This window comes from Dipodomys merriami, unplaced genomic scaffold (assembly GCF_024711535.1).
Source record: "Dipodomys merriami isolate MVZ:Mamm:240054 unplaced genomic scaffold, mDipMer1.0.p SCAF_16, whole genome shotgun sequence".
NCBI lineage: Eukaryota > Metazoa > Chordata > Mammalia > Rodentia > Heteromyidae > Dipodomys > Dipodomys merriami.
Genome location: NW_027202937.1, coordinates 13,887,398 through 13,907,162, shown reverse-complemented (window position 1 = coordinate 13,907,162; position 19,765 = coordinate 13,887,398). Strand labels below are relative to the sequence as shown.

General features: G+C 36.8%; 1 protein-coding gene across 1 annotated transcript; it reads left to right on the top strand.

The window, feature by feature from the left end:
• The first annotated feature begins 12,055 nt into the window (after window positions 1–12,055).
• LOC138828323 (olfactory receptor 2B6) lies at window positions 12,056–12,997 on the top strand. The gene has a single exon (XM_070024363.1). The coding sequence runs from the start codon at window positions 12,056–12,058 to the stop codon at window positions 12,995–12,997; it is 942 nt and encodes a 313-aa protein (XP_069880464.1).
• The last annotated feature ends 6,768 nt before the right edge of the window (window positions 12,998–19,765 follow it).

Genomic DNA, 19,765 nt, shown 5'->3' with positions numbered 1-19,765 from the left:
TAGAGTGATCAGATTTGGGGGTTGTCTTTTGAGCCATCTTCTAGTTAGGTCATTAGACCTAACAAATGAAGGGATGTTCTGGACTTATAGACAAAAGAGTTACTAAATGAGATGAGAAATTCAACCAGGTAGGTTGAGGAAATGGAATATTCCTCTCAAGTTGATAATCACTTATGTGAGCCTTCTCAAGTTCTTCTAAGTTAAGCATTCACCACCAAACGATTTAATCAGGATAGTAGATTTATGTTTGTAAAAACATAAACAGAGATTTATGTTAGTAAAAAAAAAACAGCCATAAATGCAATTACCACCAAATTTGTCATAATTATTTTATACTTACTAGGTCCTCAATAAATAATTTTTCTTTAAAAAGATCATAGAAGTCATGCAGGAAAAATACTTATTTTTTTCTAGAAAATTTTAATGTGCTCTGTTTAGTGCCAAATATCTGATTGAGAGCCAAAATTAATTGTTCAATTATCTAATTTTTGCACTTCAGCTGCCATAATTGATACATGGATCCTGCATATTTTGAGTTACTTATGTAATTGAGCTTAATAATATACATGCTTGACCTTTTGATGCAATAAAGAATGAAAAAGAAAAAATGAAAACCAGGATAATGGAGTATTTGTTTTATATAGAAGGGACAATTTCTTATTAATATTTAACTCCCTATTAATCCTTATTAATGAGAAGTCTGAAGGGAGTTTTTGCTTAAATATTTGAAGATAACTTAATCTCCATTATGCTCAGATATTTCTATTTAAGAAATAAGGTAAGCTTTGAAGGAGCTATTGGGTTTTGTTTTTTGGGTTTTTTTGGTTGGCCGTGGGGCCTGAACTCTGGACTGTGCGCTCTTCAGCTCAAGGCCAGAACTCTACCATTTGAGCCACAGCGCCAATGCCAGATTTTTCTGCTTATGTGATGCTGAGGAACCGAACCCAGGGCTTCATGCATGCAAGGCAAGCACTCTACCACTGAGCCACCTTCTCCTCCCACTCTTGGGATTTTTATGATCCGTTATTCTCTGTCTGTTGATGTTGTCACTTTTTACATTAGTGACAATACCTCTCAGTCACACTGAAATTGATTTGAATGGTCTATGTTGAAAGAGTATCCATGTGAAAGACAGATCTAACATATTATTTGGATGAATCCTATCTCATAACTTAGGAAAATATCTGCAAACCTTCTATATACAACTTTGGAGGTGGATGGGGGGAATTGAGGGGGGGAGAGGGCGGGATGGGAAGAGATGGGAAGGGCTGTGAAGGGGAAACAAGGGAGGAGGCAATAATGCTTGATAAGCAATGTGCTCATTACCTTGCCCATGTAATTGGAACCCCTATGTACAGTATTTTCACAATTAAAAATAAAGGATTATAAAATTTGAGAACATTGCCAGTGGCATCAGTAGGAGGTCAACTAAAGATGGACTTAGCTATTTCTTGTATGAGCTTCTTCAAATTTGTTAAAAAGATGAGGTTAATCTAGAGGTCCTAGAAAATGTATACCTAACAAATTTGCCTCAAAACATAGCACTGTCAAATACAATGTGAATGCTTCCTTATTTTTGACACTAGCCCTTTTATTTTGTGCAGATACATTAAAGTAGATTTTGTGTGGATTAGGTGGGGCTTCTAAGACTTGGTTTCTAATTTTGTTTTTTAAGTCATGGAAGGCATCCTATTACTCCCAGAGGAAGGAAGAAAAGAATGAATTAGATTTATTTTGTGCTTCCTACTTCATGAAAAAAGTAAACCATGATGTTAGACCATGATGCTTAGTTAAGAGGATTATCATCTGGGCATATAACTGTATCCCAACTATTCAACTGGTAGAGGCAAGAAGATTTGACTTTGAGGATAACCCAAGACAAAGTTGATGAGACACAATCTCAAGAAGAAAATACAAGGGCTGGGAAGGTGGCTCAGTGGTAGAGTGCTTGCCTTGCATGCATGAGGCCCTGGGTTCGATTCCTCAGCACCACATAAGCAAAAAACAAAAAGCCGGATTTGGCGCTGTGGCTCAAGTGGTAAAGTGCTAGCCTTGAGCTGAAGAGCTCAGGGACAGTGCCCAGGCCCAGAGTTCAGGCCCCATGTCCGGACCCAAAAAATAAAAAAAATAAAGAAAGAAAGAAGAAGAAAATACAAACAAATGAGTAAAGCCTATGGGCAAGGACCTGGCTCCAATTCCATTTCTTCCTGTTCAGGCATTGTTCAGAATTTTATGACTTATACTTCTCATTTATTTTTGTCTTCTACTAAAATAATCTTTCAGTGTGTTCCCTAATGGCATAAATATACTATCCATTTTAAAATAAATCCTTTGGGATCATTCTTTAAATAGAACTGTTACAATATTTTTATCTCATGTATATATACTGTTTAGACATGCATTGCTTTCACATTAATATCTTAGAATGAAGTCAAGAAATCAAGAGACAGGAGTATATTTTTTATAGGGAGATTGATTTCAGAAGTATCTTAGTAGAGTTCCTCACTAATTTTCTTAAAACCTTGACTTTTTCTCCACAAGATTTATGTCTTTTATTCTTCACTAAAATATTTAGAACTATTGCTATATGTTATAGGGAATAATGATATCAGACTTAACGAAGAAATGTTTAATATGTCCTTAATAACATCATCACATCCCAACATCACTTTTTAGTTTATTGAGCAGTTTACCAAGTTTAGTTTATTTAGGTGTAAAGTCAAGTGGACTAAACTACTCTAATTATCCTGACTTCTCATGAGAATTGCAGAATAGTATTCATAATTTAAAAAAAGGAAAAAAACATCAATTTATCCCCTGTGGATTCTTCCTTTTACTAATTCATGGTATTCTTATAGATTAATCTTTGCATAAAAAGATGGATTATGTAGGCCAAAATATTATCAGGACTCTACTCACTATGTATCATTTTCCATTTCTCATGACGATGGTGCTTAAATTCCCTTAAATAACAATAAATACTATCTACATGCTTCTGTGTGTTTATTTATATATACTGTGATTTTATGTTAAGAACTATGAGAGCATAGTTCAATAAAGTGCTTATTGATCAGACTATCAGATCATTTTCCAACTTGACTTGAAAATTGGCTCTGAAGACAATTTTCACATATATTTTGTTTAGGTTCAAATTTTTTCTTCCTTATTGATTCATATTAGCCTGTGTATATATGCTGATATATACATATATGTATTTACATATAATATATACATATATGCATATTTATGTTTAGTACTTACTGTGTGACAGCCATTATTCTAAATATTAGTACACAATATATAAACTTTCACATACAAAAGAAACAATTACTGCATTGAGTTTGTATTGTCACAAAAATAAATAAAAAGAAAAACTGTGTAATAATGTCTTTGTGGCACAAATGAAGTATGATGATAGGGAGCATGAGGAAGGTTATAGAAGAAATCAGAGAGGACCTTAGAACACTCCAGAAAATACCTGATGGAGCTGAAAAAATGAACACAGGTATCTGCGGGATGAGTGCCCCCAGTAGAGGGAGCAGTATTCACAATACTGAGGTCTGGAAGAACAGAAAGAACTAGAGAAAGAAACTAAGATGATCAAGAGCATGAACCAACCTGGCAAGAAAGAGAAGTTTCCAAAGGGAGAGTGATCAGCTGTCTAAAATGTGGATACAGACCAAGTGATATTTGAGTCTGCAAACTGACCGAGAATTTTAGTAATCCTGAGAGCTACTAGTGAACCTGCAAAACAAACAAACAAACAAACAAACAAAAAACCAGAGTGGTCAGGTGAATTCTGATTGGAGAGTGTGTAAGAGGGAAAGGGAGGATATGAAAGAGAGTGAATTTCAGTCTTCTCAGTACTGTTTCTATAAAGAAGGCCAGAGAAATGGATAATAGTAGGAAAGGGATATGATGAGAAAATTACATGGAAGGAAAAGAATGACACAGCAGTAAAAAAAAGATATGCAGAAATGAAAATGGGGCTGGGAAGGTGGCTCAGTGGTAGAGCGCTTGCCTTGCATGCATGAGGCCCTGGGTTTGATTCCTCAGCACCACATAAGCAAAAAAAAGAAAAAAGCCAGAAGTGGAGCTGTGGCTCAAGTGGTAGAGCACTAGCCTTGAGCTGAAGAGCTGAGGGACAGCGCCCAGGCCCAGAGTTCAGGCCCCACGACCGGACCCCACCCCCCCCATAAAAAAAAAAGAAATGAAAATGAAGAAAATTGCAAGAGTGGTGATTTAAGGAAATGAAAAGGAAAACGATCTAGAGTATGAAGGGATGGTTTGACTTTAAACAGGAGCAGCAAGAGTTCATAGCAATGAGGGAAGGTAGAGGACATGAGTATCGATGCTGAGGGTCAGCTAGCATAAAGCATGGGATTTTGCAAGCTTTTTTCTAGTTTCTTTTTCACTCTGAAATAGGGAGAAGAAATTACAGTTTTATCAAGAACACTTCAAGGATATTAGAACAGTGGAATAAATCAAGTGCCATTTTAATACTTGAAAGAAGTGTATTAAGACATATCTAATTAAAAACTGTTTTTGTAATTTTGTTTTTTTCCCTTACAGGCTATTTACTGTTTCCCTTACATTAACATTTGCTTATCATTTCAGAGAAAATCTTCTTTTCTGGTCTCACCAACTCTCCCTTGCTTTTCCTTTCCTCCTATTAACTAAATAACCCATGTTTTATGAAAATGCAGAAGACTGTCACGCAGAAAGATTCTCTAAGTATTTTTTGAAAAGATGTTGCCTTTTAAGTGTTCAGTTGAAAATTTGCTCTCCATGAAGACTTCCTTTCTGAAAAGCTTCTTCTGAAAATTCTTCTATTTTCCATTTTAAACCCAACATTCTGTGTATACCAGTAGTAGTTAGGCTACTGTTGTTAAAGAAAACCTAATAGGCCCATATAACACTTCTTAAATATTTCAAAGTTATTTCAAGAAAACAATGCAAACATATTCAAGCTAGGCAACACATTAAAAGCTGTTTGAGAGTTTCAGAGAACATTCAGGAGGTTCTGAGAAGCCAGGCATGAGCTGCAGGTGTCCTTCACCTCTGTTTTCTCTTTCCAATTCGAGACCACTTATATATGCATGGGTCACCTTAAAAATGGAACCTGGGATGCATTCTAACATGGGACTTCCCTTTTGATCCCACAGGCCTAATGCCCTCATCTAGCAGAATCTTCTGAAAGTTTCCCCGAGACAAGGGGCAAATCATTACTTTCATTTTTATCAACAAACAATTCATATCTTGACTAGAGTTGGTGTTATGGCAGGTCTTATCTCAAAGATCTGATTATGGTAAATCAGTTCGGGCCAATTCCAAATATGCTAGAATTAAACCTCATAGCACACCATGAATTCTTGTCATCCAGCTCACTCAGGAAAATGCAGAAGCTTCATATTGGTCTCAAGAATCATGGGCATTCAGTTCCCATGAGAAAGATTGAATAACCCTCTTCACATTGTGTATGCTTTCACACGGTTGCTTTTGCCCCCTCATTGTACCAGTCTCTATACAATATTAAGCAGTTGCCTTAGCAATTAGAAAAATCTGTTTCTAAAGTTTGTTGTAGGGGTGTTTTTGTTTGTTTGTTTGTTTGTTTTACTAGTTATGCTCCTTCCACAATATACCATACGCAGCTCTAGCCTCAATGTGCCAAGAGTTCTCACTGGGACCTCTAACATTGGGTTTCAATTAAATACCACAAAGCCACTCTGGTTTTCCCCAAATGTCAGGTACCCATATCCAAGACACATGCAGTTGATTTTGATGTCATGGAGATCCACAGGGGCAAGGGTAAAGTGTTTTAAGAACAGACTTTTTGGGGGGTAGGGTTGGGGGCGGAGTGGTCATGGGTCTTGAACTCTGTGCCTGGATGCTGTCCCTGAGCGATTCAGCTCAAGGCAAGTGCTCTACCACTTGAGCCACAGCGCCACTTCCGGTGTTCTGGTGATTCATTAGCGATAAGAGTCTCATGGACTTTCCTGCCAGGGCTAGCTTTCACAGCGATCCTCAGATCTCAGCCTCCTGAGTAGCTAGGATTACAAGCGTGAGCCACCGGTGCCCAGCTAAGAACAGGCTTTCTTGAACGAATGGAATTCCATCTCCACTTGGGATTTAGCCTGTCCATTTTCCACTTAAAAGCATATGTAACTACTGTCATTTTTTTTTCTTTTTCTGTTGGTCATGGGCTTGAACTCTGGGCCTGGGTGCTGTCCCTGAGCTCTTCAGCTCAAGGCTAGCACTTTACCACTTGAGCCACAGCACCACTTCCGGTTTCCTGGTGGTTTATTGGAGATAAAAGAGTCTCACAGACTTTCCTGCCCTGGCTGGCTTTGAACCACGATCCTCAGATCTCAGCCTCCTGAGCAGCTAGGGTTACAGGCCTGAGCCACCAGCACCCAGCTAGTATGGCCATTCTTAAAGGGCTGCTGTGATACATCAAAATACATAAAAAACAAAACAAAAAAAACAGTAAACATGCAAATATTTATAGAATTATAGTATTCTAGAAATTTTATTGAAATATTGTAATATTGTAGAATTTTGCCTTCATTTTGTAGAAAATTTTAAAATGACTAGTGAAAGAAGTACCAGCCTAAAACAAGATCATATTAAGTTTACCTGAAAAATCAAAAAATGCAAGAATAAGAAGACTCATAGAAAGTATGAACAATCACTGTGTAATTAAAATAATGTGGTGCTGGTCCATGAATAAATCAGTAGAATAAAGGCCCAGAATTAGACTCAAATATATATGATAGTTTATGTCACCTTAAGTTTCTGAGAAAATAGAAATTTAAGTGCAGAAATAACTGGATCACTATTTGGAGAAAATATTAAATTAAATCCTCACTTTTTATTTAATCATCACTAAAATCTAAGAGGATTAGGGACCTAAATAAAAATGAAATCTTAAAAATATTTCAAAGAAATGATTGGATTCCACTTGAATGTCTGTAGGAAAAAGTTTTTCAACTATGACTCAAAACCTAGAAAGGGTGAGGAATGCTGGAGAAATCTGCCTGCATATTTTTTATTTCCTTTTGAAATTGTCTCATGTACATTTGTAACAATAATTCTATAAACAAATCTTCTTCATTTTTCTCTCATATGCTACTCTTCAGATTCCATAATCCTCTGGTAGTAAATTTTGACGATATTGATCCAAGGTCAGTATTGGGTTGGGCACAGTCTTCAGATTTTTACTTCGACTCTCAAGTACTTAATAGTTTTCCCTAATGGACTATGACAAGTGTATCTCTCTCAGAGTTTAATTCCTCTTTAGTAGGAAGTTTCTTCTTGATAGCTAACCCTGAGGGATTCAACCCCCAAGACTAGTCACTAAACTATTACTATGACCAAATTTTTTCCCATTCTGACATAGAAGTAATTGGTCAGAAATTATTATATTGCTCCTGGAGACCTTTCCCAACAAAGGAAGAGAGAGAGAGAGTATATGCTGTGCTAAATGAATAGCCCTGTGGGAAATGGTAAGAAGAGCAGGGATTGGGTTTGTCAAGGCTTTCTTAAGCAATACCAAGAGGAGGACTTCAATTTAAATGAAACAATGTAGATTTCATTGTATCTCTGGTTTCTTAGCAAATTCTGTTAATTTAGGGAAATTTATTTAATCTCTTCAAACCTCTTTTTCTATATGAAAAAATGAAGATAAAAGTATAAATATGTTACAGGTTATTGGTGAGAATGGGAAATATGTGTAGGACATTATTATTTGCTATTATTATTATTATTATTATTACATCTTCTGCAGATTACCATTTCCAGGCCTTTAATAACTGGGTACTATAGCTTAAATATTTACTCTGGACTACTAAAACTTTGAGTTTATTTACCTTGGTATAATCTCAAACTAGAGGTTTGTTTAACCCTCTATTTTCTTTTTGTTTGTTATAGATTTTTTAATGGATTTTTCTGAAGACAGGGTCTTGCTAACCTGCATTGGCCTTCAATTTGAGATTCTCCTGCCTCCACTTTCCAAATGCTAGGATTACAGGTATGTGCCACTACAACCTGTGTGAAACATTATGAGCATCTTCATTCCTGTGGCTGATTCCATCCTCATGCCTACTATTACTTTCAGAGGTTACTGCTTTTGTTAGTTTGGGGAGTTTTAAGGCATGTCATGGGTTGAGTCCATTCTTTCCCCATTTTAATACTTACTCTTCTACTTCTATAGATATCAGTCTCACTTCCCTTCAGATGACCCATGTTTAGTGATTATTAAACATTCTATTTTTCTCTATTCTTATGTAATCTCACATAGGCACACAATACAATACAATACAATACAAATTGTGTTTACAGCATTTTAATCTCAGTTTTATATTCAAGATATTCTCATTCATTCTTTTTCTTACCTTTATTTTCCTCACTCACTAAGCAATATCATAGGCAAATAATTCTGGCTCAAGGGAATGAGCCAGAATTATTATCCATCTTTACAATAAAAATGTTAATGTTCCTTTTTTCTTTTTCTCTCATTCTCTTTTTCTTTCTCATCTTTCTTTCTCTTCCTCTCAATTTCTTCTCTTTCTCTCTTTCACCTTCTCTCTTGTTCTTTCTTTTTTCTTCCTCCCTTTTTTCCTTTCTTTCTTTTTCTTCCTTCCTTCCTTCCTTCCTTCCTTCCTTCCTTCCTTCCTTTCTTTCTTTCTTGCTTGCTTGCTTGCTTTTTTGCTTTCTTTCTTTCTTTCATTTCTTTCTAAATATGGGGATATCATTGCAATCCCAGCATTTGGGAGTCTTACGAAGAATTTTTGGGATCTGCATGTTTCTTATAAATTCAATTTGAATTCAAAGCATCTTGGACAAGTTCATAATGACTTAAACCATCCTATCTCTAAGGCTTAAAATGGAAGTATGTAGAACACCTTTTGAAAAGTATCATGTAAAACTTACTGGGAAAAAAAGTGCTGACATTTGTTCTGAGCAGTTGTCTTATAGCCTATATATCATAGCACTTTGAAAATTTTGATTGAGTCCATTTCTTAGTTCTACTTATGTATCTTATAATGCAGTTGCACATTTATTTGCTCTCTCCTGGCAAAACAAAACTAAATAGCAGAGCAGTCTTGAGATCTAATCTTCCATATGCTATATGCTATCTTATGAAAATAATATCTCTGAACCTCTAAATTTAGATTCGTACCTGAAACACTAACCTCTGCAAAATGGGGGAGGGATCCATTTACCTTACTTTTTCTGTGTATTTGAAGCCAAATTATAATACTGTATTTAAAAAACACTTCTAGTATTTTACTCTTGCACTCCAGCAAGAAAATAGGAGTTCAAAGTAGTATTAAAAAGTTTCTCATGCATTCAAGAGAAATGATCATTTAAGAACACTTAAAAACAAACAATGTTTATGTTGACTGAAAACAGAAAACTCTAAAATTATACAGGATGGGATTGCTTTCCAAAGCCATTTTGCAATTCGTGACAAATTTGCACTTTTGTGATTTAGTGGCAGGATCCTAATTGTAAATATGGTCATCTTTCTTATTCCAATGTTCTTTCAATAGTAACAATAATGGTAAGCTTTATTATTCTTCAGCCCTTGAATCCCAACCATGGAATAAAATAGCATAGTATGTAGCTAATGGATATAATGTCATTCTGTATACAAGCAAGCCAGTAGGTAACATAAATTGAAATGTCTTGAATTATTTTTAAATAAAAGTTCTTATTCCATGGCCAACATCACAAAAACAATTTTTGGAAGTTATAAAAATCAAAACCAAACAGCCCTTTTCCGCTAGTGCTTTTCAAAAATGTCCATTTTTTTTCTTACCTGATGATGTGACACAGTTGCTGAGTTTCATGTCTGATTGTCTTTATTTCACACTGATAATACATGTTTCTATATTAACCAAGAGAAAGCTTGCTACTCAAAATGAGAACGTGCTCTGAAGATGCTGCAAACAAAGTATTACTAAGGAGCTGAGAAAAAGGTTGTGTGACCTTTTACTGTTTGAGCCACAACTGGGCACATGTCGGCACCAGGTAAATGATAATTTGTTAGCATGTCTGCTAGCATTTTGAGATAAAGTTTCCAAGCTTGTTTCAGTAAACAAATCCTTCCAATCTAATGTTACTGACTAGAATAACTCAAATTACTTTAAACTTTGCAATACAAAATCATATTTGAACATTTTGGGATATCCTTTTATTTAAAAAAATGGATATACATTGAGATTAGTGGGTATGTGAAAGATAAGAAGTTGTCCCAAATAAAGCAAAGATGAATGCATTACATCACTTTAGTAATTCATTTATTTTTTTCCCATTTTTTTAATTGTGAAAATACTGTACAGAGGGGTTACAATTACATGGGCAAGATAATGAGTACATTTCTTATCAAGCATTGTAGCCTCCTCCTTTGTTTCTCCTTCCCATCCCTTCCCATCCTCCCTCCCACCCCCACACCCAATCCTCCCCGCCCCCCCCACCTCCCGCAACAAAGTTGTAAAGTTCGTTTTCGACATAACAACTTGTACACAATTCATTTCTTTAGTACATTCTGCCCTATTATTGTTACACCCTCTTGTCTTTCCTACTAGTAATGTCTCCTCCCCCCATCTTTATGCTCTCATAAATGGATCATGGAGAGACATTACTTATGACAGTATACCGACACAATGCAATGTATGCACAATAACAGTGTAAGTCTATTACTTTTGCAATTGCTGACATTTAGTTAATCGAATCTTAGCAGTCAAAACTACTTAGAGAGTCAATCTTCTGGCTGAATTCTAGAGGAGAAATGTGAGATTCAAGACAGATCAGACAAGAAGAGAAAGCTTATCTTGCCAGGTTAGAGGGAACACACAATACAGTATTTTAGTGATGACCTATCCTAAATAATATTTAACTTTTCAAGTATTTAACTTTTCAAAATTATACTTAGGAAGGTCTTGTCAAAAAAAAGTCATCCAGATGAGAACATTTCTGAGAATGGAATGGTTTGATTTTAATAATTGTGTCATGACAACAGGAGTTAACTCACTAGTCCTTGGTACATGCTGAAGCATACACTCATCCAAGGAAGAAAATATTAATGATCTACAATAGGAATTTGAAACTATCTTGTCTATCTCCAAATGCTCCTCGTCCTCCTCCTCTTCCTCCTCCTCCTCTTCCTCCCCCTCCTCCCCCTCCTCGTCCTCCCGCTCCTCTTCCTCCCGCTCCTCTTCCTCCTCCTCCTCCTCCTCCTCCTCCTCCTCCTCCTCCTCCTCCTCCTCCTCCTCCTCCTCCTCCTCCTCCTCCTCCTCCTCCTCCTCCTCCTCCTCCTCCTCCTCCTCCTCCTCCTCCTCTTCTTCTTCTTCTTCTTCTTCTTCTTCTTCTTCTTCTTCTTCTTCTTCTTCTTCTTCCTCTTCTTTTCCTTCTTCTTCGTTTTGTTTTTTTGTCGGTTATGGGGCTTGAACTCTGGGCCTGGGTGTTGTCCCTCAGCTCTTCAGCTCAAGGCTAGCACCCTACCACTTGAACCATAGCACCACTTCCCTATTCTTCTTCTTCTATGTGGTCCTAAAAGTCAAAAGATCTGTTTTTTGAAATGTGTCTGTTAGACCCTATTTTTTCAATTGCTCTCAATAACTTGTTTCAGGTAACAAAACATCTCCTCAACCTGACATATTCAAAAGTTAAAAACAAAACTGTAATGTGATAGAAATTAGAAATGATTATGTTATCGTTCTGATAATAGCTAGCAATGTGGAAAGTAGTACTAACAAGGATTCACCAAATGACCAAAAATATGGCAAAGAACAAATTTTTTAAAAATTGTCTAAATCTAGAATTTAGTTTAAAACATTTTAGCTTGGATGTAGGCATACAATGATTTAATTTTGGAAATAGATAATTCTGAACATTTCCATCTGTATTTTTTTCAGATTATAAGCAATACCACCTGTATAAGTGTCTTCAAACAGGTAATAAAATGATTATAGGGTTGAAAGAGTTAATGACTATTAAGTGACTCCTTTAATTCTTATGTTACAGGAAAGTAAGAGTTGAAACATCAGTCATGAGTTGGGCAAATGGAAGCAACATAGAAGAATTCATTCTGTTAGGCTTCTCAGATCAACCATGGCTGGAGTTTCCTCTCTTTATCATCTTCATGATTTCTTACATCATGACCATCTTTGGCAATCTGACTATTATTCTAGTGTCACGCCTGGACCCCAAACTCCATACTCCCATGTATTTTTTTCTTACCAATTTGTCACTCTTGGATCTCTGTTATACCACGTGTACTGTTCCACAAATGTTGGTGAATTTATGCAGCATTAGGAAAGTAATTAGTTACGGCGGCTGTGTGTCCCAACTTTTCATGTTTCTGGCGTTGGGGGCTACAGAATGTGTGCTGCTGGCAGTCATGTCCTTTGACAGGTTTGTGGCTATTTGTCGGCCTCTCCATTACTCAGTCATTATGCATCAAAAGCTCTGCCTCCAGTTGGCAGCTGCATCTTGGATCATTGGCTTTGGTAACTCAGTGTGGTTGACTATCCTGACTCTCCAGCTACCACTCTGTGGCCACTATGTCATAGATCACTTTCTCTGTGAAGTCCCTGCTCTGCTCAAGTTGTCCTGTGTCGATACAACAGCAAATGAGGCTGAACTTTTCTTTGTAAGTGTACTGTTCCATCTACTACCCCTGACACTCATTCTTGTATCCTATGCTTTCATTGCTCAGGCAATCTTGAAAATACAATCAGCTGATGGCCGACAAAAAGCATTTGGGACATGTGGCTCCCATCTAATAGTGGTATCACTCTTTTATGGTACTGCTATATCCATGTACTTGCAAACACCTTCATCCAACTCCAAAGACCGAGGAAAGATGGTGTCCCTCTTCTATGGAATCATTGCACCCATGCTGAACCCCCTTATATATACACTTAGGAACAAAGAAGTAAAAGAAGCCTTGAAAAGGTTGATTGCAAGAGTCTTCTTAATCAAGAAATAAGGAATATGGGAAAGATGATAAGCTCAAAGATCCACTAGGTCTCTTCCTTTTGTTCTTGTCAAGTTAAAGAAGTATAGTTTCTTGGCTGATCTGTGACCTTGGCAGGTATTTATATTTCACTGCAGGCTTTAACCTAAACCAAAGTTCACCATTCCTAGGCACTCATAAACAGGTTTAGGGTGTTGGTCAAAAACACTGAAAGAAGCTAAACCCAACTGAGCCCAATTCTTTAAACTATTACATAAATGTCATATTCCTTTTAATTATAGACATTTGGAGGTAGGATATCTTTCTTTCATGTGTTCATTGAGAGGATGCTGAATGTATATTATTCATCCTGTGCATTATACTTCATCGTCGTCCTGGGGCTTGAACTCAGGGTTGCCCTCTGTTCTTGAGCAATTTTGCTCAAGGCAGGAGTGCTACAACTTTAATCAACAGCTCCACTTCCATTTTTCTGATGACTAATTGGAGATAAGAGTCTCACAGACTTTCCTGCTCAGGCTGGTTTTGAACCATGGCCCCTAGATCTCAACCTCTTGAGTAGTTAGGATTACACGTGAGAGCCACCAGCACTCAGCCACCTCATCTGTTTTTATGTGTGTATGTTCATAAGGTGCCTTAAACTTGGCCTGGGTGCAATCTCTTAGCTTTTTTTCTCAAAGCTCATGCTCTATCACTTGAGCCACGCATCTATTTCTGGCTTTTTGCTAGTGAATTAGAGATAAAAGTCTTGGATTTTTCTTCTCAGGCTGGGTTCAAACTAGGATTGTCATATCTCAGCTTCCTGATTAGCTGGGATCACAGGTATGAGCCACCAGCACCCAAGTCATTCCAGTCATTTTTAGTATAGCACCATCTACTTTTCTTATCCTCTAGAAGAAACTTGACATATAAAAACTACCAATTTATTTCTTTGTTGCTTTGTATGTCCCTCCCCCACAGTGTAACCCCCGCTTTCACTATATTTGATGTCAGTATAACATGTGGAGGAGATGGGGACAAACAAGTCGTTTAAGGATTCAGGTGGACCTGTTGCAACAATGAGAAGTACAAAATGTCATGTCAAAACCAACTTTACATCTCAAATAAAATAAAATAAAATTTAAAAAAAAAAAAGAAAAAAAAAAAAAGAAAAATATATACTCAACAGTTTAAAGGTATAAGGCCAATTATTCTATAATAGAATATTACATTTCCTTTGGAAATTATTTTAATTTGAAGATATGTAAAAAAGACCTTTAATATTTATGTAATAACATATGGCCCATTCTTTACAAATAAATGATTCTTTTCCTTCAGTAACTCAAAAAAAAAAAAAAAACCAACTTTACAATGTCGGTGTGGGGGGGGGGAGGGGGGTATAATTGGGTGGGGGGAGGGGGGAGGCTGGGAAGGGAGGTGAAGGGTAAACAAAGGAGGAGGCTGCAATGCTTGGTAAGAAATGTATGCATTATCCTGCCCATGTAATTGTAGCCCCTCTCTGTACAGTATGTTCTCAAATAAAATAAAATTAAATTAAAAAAAAAAACTACCAATTAAACTCCTAACCTCTAACTCAAACCCCTTCTTACCAGAGAAGAAAACTGGCCTTCATCAGACACTGAATATGTCAGCACCTTAACCTTGGACATCCTGACCTCTGGAATTCTGAGAAATAAATTTCTGTTGTTTGTAAACTACCTACTTGATGGTATTTTATTGTAACCACTTCACTTGATGTTTCATGGGTACTTGAAGAGAATGCATGTTCTGGTGTTGTTAATTGTTCATTCATAGTGTTCTCTGAATGTCCACTTGCTTCTGTTGGTTGATTGTTATTGAAATACTCCATGTTCATGATTTGGAGAATTCAATCTTGTTTAAATGACAAGACTTCCTGGCTGGATCTATAGATTCCATTCAATCACAATAAAAAAACTAGTAGGACATTTCAGAGATATCAACCACATAAATCCAAAAATTAAACAGGCATAACATCTATAATACTAAAAAAGGCTAGGAGGAGAGGGAGGATTTGGGGAGGTGGGAAGGAAAGGGGTAGTAGGGGAAATATAAAGGAGGATGTAACAATGCTTGATAGGAAATGGACTCATTAGTTGGCTCATGTAACTGTAACCCTTCTGAACAGTATCTTTACAATAAAAAATAAAAAATAAAAAATACTAAAAGAAAAAGTACTGGAGAAGTCCAAAGCAGGAGGACTTTTTTTTGGGGGGGGGGACAGGGGGTCCAGTCATGGGGCCTGAACTCTGGGCCTGGGCACTGTCCCTCAGCTCTTCAGCGCAAGGCTAGTGTTCTTCCAGCTTTTTTCTTTTTGCTTATGTGGTGCTAAAGAATCAAACCCAGGGCCTCAGGCATGCAAGGCAAGTGCTCTACCACTGAGCCACCTTCCCAGCCCCAACAGGAGGACTTTATGTCACTAATTTGAAATCTTTTTATAAAGTTACAGAAATCAAGATAGCCCAGGATTGGCAAGATAATAAATACAAATGAGTAGAACAGAATAAGGAACAAAAGCTCACGTAATTCCTTTACTTACCATAGCTAAGTCATAGAACCAACCCAGATGCCCCTCAGTAGATGAATGGATGAAGAAAATGTGGTATATATACACAATGGAATTCTATGCCTCCATCAAAAAAATGACATTGTCCCATTTGTTAGGAAATGGAAAGACTTGGAAAAAATTACATTAAGTGAAGAAAGCCAGGCCCAAAGAAACATAGGTGCCATGGTTTCCCTCCCCCACGGTATAACCCCCTGCTTTCATTGTATTTGATGTTGGTATAATTTGTGGAGGGGAAGGGTAAAAACAAACCATTTAAATGGGGATAAAGGTGGCCGGGTGTGGGGGGGGAGAGGAGGGAGGGGGGACGCGGGGGGGGGGGGGGGGGGAGGGGGAGCAGGAAGGGCTGGGAAGGGGAAACACAGGAGGAGACAACAATGCTTGATTACTTTGCCCATGCAATTTTTTTTGGGGGGGGGGCCGGTCGTGGGGCCTGAACTCTGGGCCTGGGCACTGTCCCCCAGCTCTTCAGCTCAAGGCTAGCGCTCTACCACTTGAGCCACAGCACCACTTCTGAGTTTTTTCTTTTTGCTTATGTGGTGCTGAGGAGTCAAACCCAGGGCCTCATGCATGCAAGGGTAAGTGCTCTACCACTGAACCACTTTCCCAGCCCCCTTGCCCATGTAATTGTAACCCCTATGTACAGTATTTTCACAATAAAAAAATTTTTTTAAAGGAACAAGAGCAATATTTGTACAAGCATATTTGACTATTATCAAAGGAATAATTACAATACAATTGAAAAAATGATATTTTCAATAATTGATCATCCATGTGTAAAAAAATAAAACTTGACCAAGGCTATATACTTCTATAAAAATTAATTCAAAATGGGTCCTAGAACTAAGTGTAAAGTGCAAAATTATAAACCTTTTATACAAAAGCATAAAAGAAAAATCTAGGTACTGGGTATGGTGGTATATGACCATATAATTTGAACACTTGGAAAGCAAAGGCAGAAGGATCAGGAGTTCTAGGCCAGCCTGAATTTTATAGTGGGAATTCTGTCACAAAGACAAATCAAAAACAAAATTCATGCATATATATGTACACATATAAATTACATAAACTCAGCTTTGATGAGGAGTTCTTAAATATATCACAAAAATAATGCATGAAAGAAATAGAATAAGTTGAAGTTTATTAAAATTAAGAATTTTTGCTTTGCAAAAAATCAAGCCACATACAATGGAAATATTTGCAAAGCATATATATCATTCAGGTAATTTATCTGAATATGTAAAAAAAAAACAGGGTAGAAGTTAACAGAGCAAATAAACCTATTTAAAAATGGGTGAATATGTGGCTCCTGTTGGCTCATTTTTGTAATTATAGCTGGGACCTGTAGGGTCCCAGTTCAAAATTAGATCAGGCAGAAAATTCCAAGAGATTTCATCTCCAAAATCTTAAAAACCAAAATAAAAATGAAAAGGGCTGGTAGTTCAGCCCAGAGATGTTTTCCAGAATATGCAAAATCTTGAGTTAAATCCCCAGTACTGAAAAAATTACAGTAGTTAAATTATAATAAATGTATTACAATACAAATAATAATGCTTTTTATTTACATTTAGATAAAATTTATAAAATAACACAATTATAGAGAAGAGATAGGCAGTTGCTAGGAACTAGGGTTATGAGAAGATTGTGAATGTATTTTGTGGCAATGGTGAGGAAAATATCTTAACTATAGTGGTGATTATACAAATATATACCTATGATAAAATTGCATAGATACAAAGATACATGCACATATAACTAGTGAAATTCAAATAAACTCTGTAGATTGTACCAAGAGAAATTTGCTTGTTTTGCTATTGTACTACTACATTTTCACTATATATTAACTTTTTGGGAGCATGGGGAAAGATGAATTGAACTTCTCTATACTTATTTGCCATTTCCTTTAACTTTACAGTATTTTCACAACAAAAGTTTTTTGTGGTTTTTGTGGTTTTTTGTTTTTTGTCAGTCATGGGGTTTGAACTCTGGGCTTGAGTGATGTCCCTCAGCTCTTCAGCTCAAGGCTAGCGCTCTACCACTTGAGCCCCTTCCAATTTTCTGGTGGTTTATTGGACATAAGAGTTTCATGGCTTTTCCTTCCCATGCTGGCTTTGAACCACGGTCTTCAGATCTCAGCCTCCTGAGTAGCTAGGATTACAGGTGTGAGCCACCGACACCCAGCTACAACAAAAGTTTTTTAAAGGATGGAGATAAAACATGTGTTAATATTCACTGGCTAATATCATTCATAACTAAAAATAACTCAGCTATTCACATATATGGTCTTCAAAATTCCAACAGGATCTATCCATATATGTATTCATTCTGATATAAAACATTATAGGCTTTTTCTTTTAAACATCAATATAAAACCTGTGTGTAAGCATATACATGTAAGTGTACATGAATATTGGATGCCACAAAAATCAATACAACCGGTTGAGAAGTTGGCTCAGTGGTAGAGTGCTTGCTTTGTATGCATGAGGCCCTGGGTTTGATTCCTCAGCATCACATAAGCAGTAAAAAGCCAGAAGTGGCACTGTGGCTCAAGTGGTAGAGCACTAGCTTTGAGCTGAAGAGCTCAGGGATAGCGCCCAGGCCCAGAGTTCAGGCCCCATGACCGACCAAAAAAAATTAACACAACCTAGATGTAGAATAATTAACTAGAGTTTAATATATACATTGATCTTCTTCTACATGAGGGCAACTTTAGATTCAAATATAGATTTCTTCCATCTTGAATATAGTGATCAAAATGTAGTATTTCATTATCCATGAAATTACTTTTTGTCCTCATATACTATATTCATTTTAGTTTTTTCAATTTTTTGTTTCTATGATTCTGAGGATCTGAGTTGTCATGGTATACAGACACTTAGGACATTATCATACCCCCTTTATTATAATGCAGGACTTAGGTGAACAAGGTAATAAATGGAGTTTGGCCTAAAGTCTGGCTCATCATAGGGCCACTGGGACCACAATCCAACCTGGTAGTTATTTCCTTGGTTCTCGAGTATATAATCAGATATTATGTACTTGGTATTTAGAATACCCTCCATGTTGGGTTTCTGGCCTGTGGAGTGAAGTTGGTCATAGTGGGAAGTCCTAATGAAACCTTTGAAATCTCTTGTCATGTGCTTCGGAATTGTCCCAGAATTAACTCAAAACTGACACTGCATCTTGGGGACAAGGTGATGGCAGCATTCACTAGTACTCTCAAGAAAAGTGCAGAATTATCTCTATCATCTCAAGTAACATTCACCATTCTGACACCCTTAGAACGTAGACTCTGGACAGCTGACTGTAGACTATTATGATATTAACCAAGTAACACTTGCTGAACCCAATAGAATACTTTGTTAACTCCAATTGCTCAGGCTTTTGATACATACTGTGTAACAGTTGACCCAGCAAATATTTTCTTTTCCATTTTAATCAACAAAGAGCTTTGAATAGTTTGAATTCAGGTACAATGACAGTATATTCATTTCACATTTTGCCTTAGGGTTATGTTCATTCATTTAGGCTTTCTTAAACAAATGGAATGTTACATCAATCCATTACATCTATGACATTATACTTGTTGGGAAGGAATAAACAGGAAGTGATTAAAATACATGTCTTTTAGGATAAACCTGAGAAAAACAGATGTGTGTATATGTTTAAGTAGACACCAAGTATGATACTTTTGTATTTCATGTTAACTCTCACCAAAATCATCCATCAAAAAAAGAAAGACTGGGCCAATTGTCTCTAGTTGTTTTTTGTCATTGCCTTCCATGGAGCTGGTACAATCAACATATGAATGAAGTGTTGAGGATACCATGATACCATAACACAGACTCCCACTAAGGTTGTAATAGATACCACTGCCTTTGAATGCCTAGCCTGTCAGCTAATGAATGCTGAATTCCCAATTAAATGCTGCTTTGTACGAAACACAATCTACATCATTTGGTAGTAAATGAACTGTAGTTGACCCTTTCCATCCTGAAAGGACCACTAGTACACCTATCATCACAAAGATAAATATCTATTTCAGAGATGTAGTTCTTTCTCCTGCCTGAAAAGCCTCTGTTGGCAATAGAGACTTGTGCAATGCTTGTTCTACCAGTATGGAATCCCACATGGCCTTCCATCCAACTAGAGGACTAACATTTCAACAAATAGCATAAGGAAATGGACTCAAGATTCAG